The sequence below is a fragment of the Oncorhynchus mykiss genome, chromosome 20 (genome assembly GCF_013265735.2).
Source record: "Oncorhynchus mykiss isolate Arlee chromosome 20, USDA_OmykA_1.1, whole genome shotgun sequence".
In the NCBI taxonomy this organism is placed as follows: domain Eukaryota; kingdom Metazoa; phylum Chordata; class Actinopteri; order Salmoniformes; family Salmonidae; genus Oncorhynchus; species Oncorhynchus mykiss.
Window position 1 is genome coordinate 24,406,568 of NC_048584.1, and position 7,204 is coordinate 24,413,771.

Below are 7,204 nucleotides of genomic sequence, written 5' to 3' on the forward strand. Positions count from 1 at the left end.
GTTCGGGCCTCCCAGGTGGCGCAGCAGTCTAAGGCGCTGGTTAAGCGAGCAGTGTTAAGAAGCAGTGCATCTTGGCATGGTTGTTTCGGAGGATGCATGGCTTCTCAACCGTCACCTCTCCTGAGTCCGTAGGGGAGGTACAGCGATGGGACATGACAACTACAAATTGGAGGAAAAAGTGGTAAGAAATAATTTTTCATTTCTCTACCATAAGCCACCTCTGTCATTTTAGAGAATTTGTCAGTATGTTTAACCGGCATCACAACCGCAGGTACCCACGCCAGCCCAGGACCTCCACACCCGGCTTCACTTGTGGGATTGTCTGAGACCAGCCACTCGGACAGCTGATGAAACTAGGTTCTCTATTAAAGCCCTTTTGTAGAAAAAAAATCTCACTTTGATTGGCTGGACCTGGATCCCAAGTGCGTGAGCCTATGCTCCCCCAGCCCGGTTGTGTGAAATGCATAGATTAGCACCTAATGAATTTCTTGCAATTGACCGATTTCCTTATTTGAACTGTAACTCAGGTCGACAAGAGATTGGATAGGTGTACGCAGTCACCACGCTAGTAGCCACCAATTGCGATCTGATTACATAATTTCTGGAGTATTGGGCCCATCTGTAGTCAGTAACTTTGATTTGACAACTCCACAGATCCATGCCATTTCTTATTTTTAGGGCCAGTTTTCCAGACAACGAGTAAGCCTAGTCCTAGACTAAAGAGTATTTTCCATTTGAGAATCTTAATTGAAAGCACTCCAAAATCCAGGAGTAGGCTTCATCTGTCTGGGAAACCAGCCCTTTAAATGAATCCATAGTAACTTAATTGGGCATACATTCACTAATGCCTTGTTCCAATTACGAGCCACAAAGCATTTACATATGTACTGTAGTGGCACAACATAACCAAGACAAAATGGTTTTCCTCTTTTTATTACAATTCACTGTACACAAAGATGGTCCTCTACTTGAGCTCCTTCACAGCCAGACCTGAAGAGAGAAATGAGAGAGATGGTTAAAAACTACATGTGCATTGTGTCCATCCTCACTGCATACTTTCAGTGGTAAAGTTACAAATGAACTATTTACATGATTAGAAACACTAGTGTTCAGGAAAGAGTAGAATGCTTAATCTCTAGATTTGGTATTGATATTTGACAACTTGAGGCAAGCAGTGTTTCTATCAGAACCCACCCCCCCCCCCCTAAAAATCTATTTTTCCATTTTGTCCAGATTGACAGCTCAAAACATTTAGGCATACACATGTCAGTGAACCGGTGGAACTCAATTTCTGATAGTCGAAATCAAGCACTAGGCCCATCCTTATTCTAGCAAGCGTGTAAATGCACCACTAGCACCAAGCAGCATGTAGTGTTTGGACAACTTGCACAACAACCAATAGGATTACTTCATAACCACATTCAATTTGTAACCACTATGCATTGACAAGATACACATCTTTAGACCGGACATTGTCACTACTCTTCGGGACCAAGGTCTTTCTAGACGTACCTATGAAACGCAAGATGCATCTGTTTTACTATCCCAACACAATTAACCACATTCCATGTGATGAAAGATGAGAATCTCACCTGGGGGCAGGGACTGCTTCAGCTTCTCGGCCTTCTCCTTGTCCGTGATGACGAGGGTGTACAGGTACCTGCTGCAACGCACCTTGAACTTGACATTTTCCTTGTTCTTCTTGATCTTTACGGCTGTGGGACAACAGATGAATCTGAACATTCAACACCATGGTTTGCAGTTGGAATTTCAATGCAAAATACTAAGTGGGTGTAGAAATCAAATTAGTCACATGCTTCGTAAACAGTGAAATGCTTACTTAAATTACTATAAATACCGTCAGAAAAGTCAGAAGAGCAGAGTAGTGGGCAACAACGCAATACTTACACTTGGCATCCTTCCTTCTTGCTGTAAGCAGGAAATCTTTTATTTCTTCAATTTTGCGTGGCTAAAATAAAACAGGGAAGAATAAGTACACAGCAGCTATACCATTTTCTGCAACAACTAATCACCCAACCAGAGGTAACCTCAAGGTAAGGACCTTAACACGGCATGATAACTAGCTATGTTAGCAATGTGGTTAACTAGCCATGGGGAGAATACCTAAGTAAAAGTAATATGAAGATTGTCAGTGGACCGGTGGAACTAAAGATTCTGGTTAAATCGAAAATTAGCACTAGGTCCATCCTTATTCTGGCAAGCGTGTAAATGCATCACATGCACGAGACAGCCTGTGATGTTTGGACAACTTGCGAAGACATGCTCTACTAACTAGAACATGGCTGACAGATATGCCTTTCAATGCAAATTATTACCGCTGGATTTGTTGACATTTCAGTTCGCGTTAACGAAAGACACATTACACCACCTCAGTTTGTTAGTTAACAATGTACTAACGTTGGCTACCGTTAAGGCCGCACCGGCTGTGGCCCGTACAAGCGATTAGCCTACTCGGCTAGCTACCATAACTAGCTGTGCCAACACGGCAAAGATATATTAGCGGTAACGTTATGCCCATTTTCGTTAATCCACACTAGGTTAACGAAATGCTGTTCATCGTGCAATTATAGATATATAAATGTAGCGAAAACGGTCCTCACCATCTTGCCGTGTTTGCGGACTGAAGCCTGGAACACGGAAGAAATACAAGGGTTAGTATACATATATTTAAAGTCAAATAACAATCAATGGAAACCAAATAACTGCGGAATTATGTGGACTAATGTTTCTAAGATCATTGTTGAATTATTTCGTGGACGTATTTGTCAGTTATAAGAAGGATGAATAATGATTCTACTTTCCATTCTGTATGTATGGAAAACATGCAACTTACACAGCCTACAAGAGAGGGGATGAAGAGGGTGGAACTTCCGCTGACGCAATCTTTATAGTCAAGTTACGGCGACTCATGGAGGACAAATGTAACACGGACTACTTTCTCCAAAGAGTATGGATATACTGATATGTCTTTCCGTCCTAACAACGGGAGTTGTTGTCCACAAAGCGACACTGTCCTGATTATTCGATGACGGTTGTTGACGTCAACTGCCGGTATTCAATGGCGAGACGCTATGCTACTAGCCTCATGAAATTAATAGCATAGCCATTTCGAGACAACTCCTATATAACGTTTTTTTTTTATTCTCACAGTTGCTGTGATGTCACGTATCCTATTTATATCAGTACACTCCTAACAATTTAAGCATTACGAAACTTCAATTTGACCAAATGAGCCATACATGTTTTTGTTGGCCAAATTCGACACTCACATTGACCTCCATACAAAAACTCCGTGATTGGTGGGCGAAACAACGAAAAAACACCACCTGCTGGAGGGAGACAGATTATTTCTGCCAAATTGGGCCTCTCTTCCTTTTTGCTTTCTCTTTCACAAATGTATCCTTACCTAAACATTTAAGCGGAACTGATAGCATTTGAACTGCTTTGCAGATATGAAACAAACAGACAATCATAATATCAGTCACATATATCAAATTCCCTGTTTATGTTACAAAACAAGCTTCATGGGAGGTTTTGAAAATAGGTTATATTTAACTCAGAGTTCCATGACATACACTAAGGCATTGTTGGCAGAATAGATGGATGCAGTTCAATGCATGATTCATATAATTCACCAATTCATTTCATGGTAGTCTAAAAAATATTGCTATCAGGTTGTATATCACAGCTGGCCTGGAACGTTGTTTGCTGCCTCCATCCGGGATTAACTGTTTCAGGTTCAATGACTCAATATTTTGGACAAAAACTGACAAGTGTACCTAAGGCTGGGAATGTCAATACAATCAAACTAGCAAGGGCAATGATCACAAGTCAGTCATTATGTGGCTAATATGCTAGCGTATCTAGCTATGTAGCAAGCAAAAAACACATTAGCTAGATTTTTTATTTATTTAACCTTTATTTAACCAGGTAGGCAAGTTGAGAACAAGTTCTCATTTACAATTGCGACCTGGCCAAGATAAAGCAAAGCAGTTCGACACATACAACAACAGAGTTACACATGGAGTAAAACAAACATACAGTCAATAATACTGTAGAAAAATAAGTCAATATACAATGTGAGCAAATGAGGTGAGATAAGGGAGGTAAAGGCAAAAAAAAGGCCATGGTGGCAAAGTAAATACAATATAGCAAGTAAAACACTGGATTGGTAGATTTGCAGTGGAGGAATATGACAAGTAGAGATATAAATAATGGGGTGCAAAGGAGCAAAATAAATAAATACAGTAGGGGGAGAGGTAGTTGTTTGGGCTAAATTATAGATGGGCTATGTACAGGTGCAGATAGCTAGCTAGCTATGCTGAACGACTGTTATCCAGGTAGCATATCTCTTTAATTTGCAAATTCACTCTGGCTTGCTATCTACTCTGATTTCAGAGCACTCTTGTCCGAGTGTGCCAGAGCACAGAATAACTGATGAATTTACCAACACCTATCACCTGCTGAATATGACCGGTGTCAGTAAACATAGGCAAAAAAATGTAATAGTTAGTCATGGACACTCTATGTAACATGTTAACAGCCTAACCAGCTCTGCTAGGGCAAATAAAATGGTCAGTGAGGTGTTCTTTCATTTGTGTCTGGAAGTAGCTAGTACACCGTATGCATTGTCAGGCAATTATGATGGCCAACTAGCTGAAAAGAAAAAGTTTGAGAGTTTGAGCAATAGTGAAGGCCATCATTGTAAATAATAATTTGTTCTTAACTGACTTGCCTAGTTAAATAAAGGTCTAAAAATAGAACTGTAAAGTTCCCAAATATAAGAGGACTCCCGTGGTATTTAGCTACATGTTTGCAGAAATACATTAAAGTGTATTTTGTGACTTTTGTCAAATGAATTCTAATGATCTAAAGCCGTGCTGTTGCAACTGAACTGCGTGTAAACCCACATTCCAGTTCAAAGTGAATGATGGCAGGCCTTTGTGTCACGCCCTGGCCTTAGTTATATTTGTTTTCTTTATTGTTTTGGTTAGGTCAGGGTGTGACATGGGGGATTTATGTGTCTTGTCTTGTCTAGGGGTTTTGTAAGTTTATGGGGCTGTCTGTTCTAGGTAATTGTATGTCTATGGTTGCCTAGATTGGTTCTCAATTAGAGGCAGCTGTCTATCGTTGTCTCTGATTGGGAACCATATTTAGGCAGCCATATTCTTTGGGTATTTTGTGGGTGATTGTTTCCTGTGTCAGTGTTTGTGCCACATGGGACTGTTTTTGGTTTTTTCACGGTTCTTGTTTTTGGTTTTTTCACGGTTCTTGTTTTTGGTTTTTTCACGGTTCTTGTTTTTGGTTTTTTCACGGTTCTTGTTTTTGGTTTTTTCACGGTTCTTGTTTTTGGTTTTTTCACGGTTCTTGTTTTGTAGTTGTGTTCATGTTGAGCTTTCCTATTAAAACCATGGACACTTACCACGCTGCATTTTGGTCCGATCCTTGTTTCACATCTTCAGAAGAAGAGGAGGAAATCTGCCGTGACACTTTGTGGCAAATAACTTTTTTGCATATGGCTACTGTACCTCTGAATGGATATGGCGCACCGGTCTGCGTAGACTCCGGTCCTGGATGAGACAGATGTTTTCATTAAGTTGTATTTACTGCAATATCTATTAATTGTCCAAATGGATCATTGTTATCATTGTTACTCTAACTTCCGCGACGCATATAAGGCCCTGCCCCGCCCCCCTTTCGGAAAAGCTGACCACGACTCCATTTTGTTGATCCCTGCCTACAGACAGAAACTAAAACAAGAGGCTCCCACGCTGAGGTCTGTCCAACGCTGGTCCGACCAAGCTGACTCCACACTCCAAGACTGCTTCCATCACTTGGACTGGGACATGTTTTGTATTGCGTCAGACAACAACATTGACGAATACGCTGATTCGGTGTGCGAGTTCATTAGAACGTGCGTTGAAGATGTCGTTCCCATAGCAACGATTAAAATATTCCCAAACCAGAAACCGTGGATTGATGGCAGCATTCGCGTGAAACTGAAAGCGTGAACCACTGCTTTTAATCAGGGCAAGGTGTCTGGTAACATGACCGAATACAAACAGTGCAGCTATTCCCTCCGCAAGGCTATCAAACAAGCTAAGCGTCAGTACAGAGACAAAGTAGAATCTCAATTCAACGGCTCAGACACAAGAGGCATGTGGCAGGGTCTACAGTCAATCACGGACTACAGGAAGAAATCCAGCCCAGTCACGGACCAGGATGTCCTGCTCCCAGGGAAACTAAATAACTTTTTTGCCCGCTTTGAGGACAATACAGTGCCACTGACACGGCCTGCAACGAAAACATGCGGTCTCTCCTTCACTGCAGCAGAGGTGAGTAAGACATTTAAACGTGTTAACCCTCGCAAGGCTGCAGGCCCAGACGGCATCCCCAGCCGCGCCCTCAGAGCATGCGCAGACCAGCTGGCCGGTGTGTTTACGGACATATTCAATCAATCCCTATACCAGTCTGCTGTTCCCACATGCTTCAAGAGGGCCACCATTGTTCCTGTTCCCAAGAAAGCTAAGGTAACTGAGCTAAACGACTACTGCCCCGTAGCACTCACTTCCGTCATCATGAAGTGCTTTGAGAGACTAGTCAAGGACCATATCACCTCCACCCTACCTGACACCCTAGACCCACTCCAATTTGCTTACCGCCCAAATAGGTCCACAGACGATGCAATCTCAACCACACTGCACACTGCCCTAACCCATCTGGACAAGAGGAATACCTATGTGAGAATGCTGTTCATTGACTACAGCTCGGCATTCAACACCATAGTACCCTCCAAGCTCGTCATCAAGCTCGAGACCCTGGGTCTCGACCCCGCCCTGTGCAACTGGGTGCTGGACTTCCTGACTGGCCGCCCCCAGGTGGTGAGGGTAGGCAACAACATCTCCTCCCCGCTGATCCTCAACACTGGGGCCCCACAAGGGTGCGTTCTGAGCCCTTTCCTGTACTCCCTGTTCACCCACGACTGCGTGGCCACGCACGCCTCCAACTCAATCATCAAGTTTGCGGACGACACAACAGTGGTAGGCTTGATTACCAACAACGACGAGACGGCCTACAGGGAGGAGGTGAGTGTGGTGTCAGGAAAATAACCTCACACTCAACATCAACAAAACTAAGGAGATGATTGTGGACTTCAGGAAACAGCAGAGGGAACACCCCCCTA

General features: G+C 42.8%; 1 protein-coding gene across 3 annotated transcripts; it reads right to left on the reverse strand.

The window, feature by feature from the left end:
• Positions 1–917: 917 nt before the first annotated feature.
• Positions 918–6,316, reverse strand: rpl38 (ribosomal protein L38). Of its 3 annotated transcripts, none has more exons than XM_036956063.1 (5): positions 6,311–6,316; positions 2,622–2,648; positions 1,909–1,969; positions 1,593–1,715; positions 918–990 (listed from the first exon to the last, which is right to left on the reverse strand). In XM_036956063.1, exons 2-5 carry the CDS (start codon positions 2,622–2,624, stop codon positions 965–967), a joined length of 213 nt encoding a protein of 70 aa, XP_036811958.1. In that variant the 5' UTR covers positions 2,625–2,648; positions 6,311–6,316; the 3' UTR covers positions 918–964. The 3 variants fall into 3 exon arrangements, with proteins under 3 accessions (XP_036811958.1, XP_021431920.1, XP_036811957.1); XM_021576245.2 differs by lacking the exon at positions 6,311–6,316 and adding an exon at positions 2,855–3,075; XM_036956062.1 differs by lacking the exon at positions 6,311–6,316 and adding an exon at positions 2,823–2,840.
• Between the last annotated feature and the right edge of the window lie 888 nt (positions 6,317–7,204).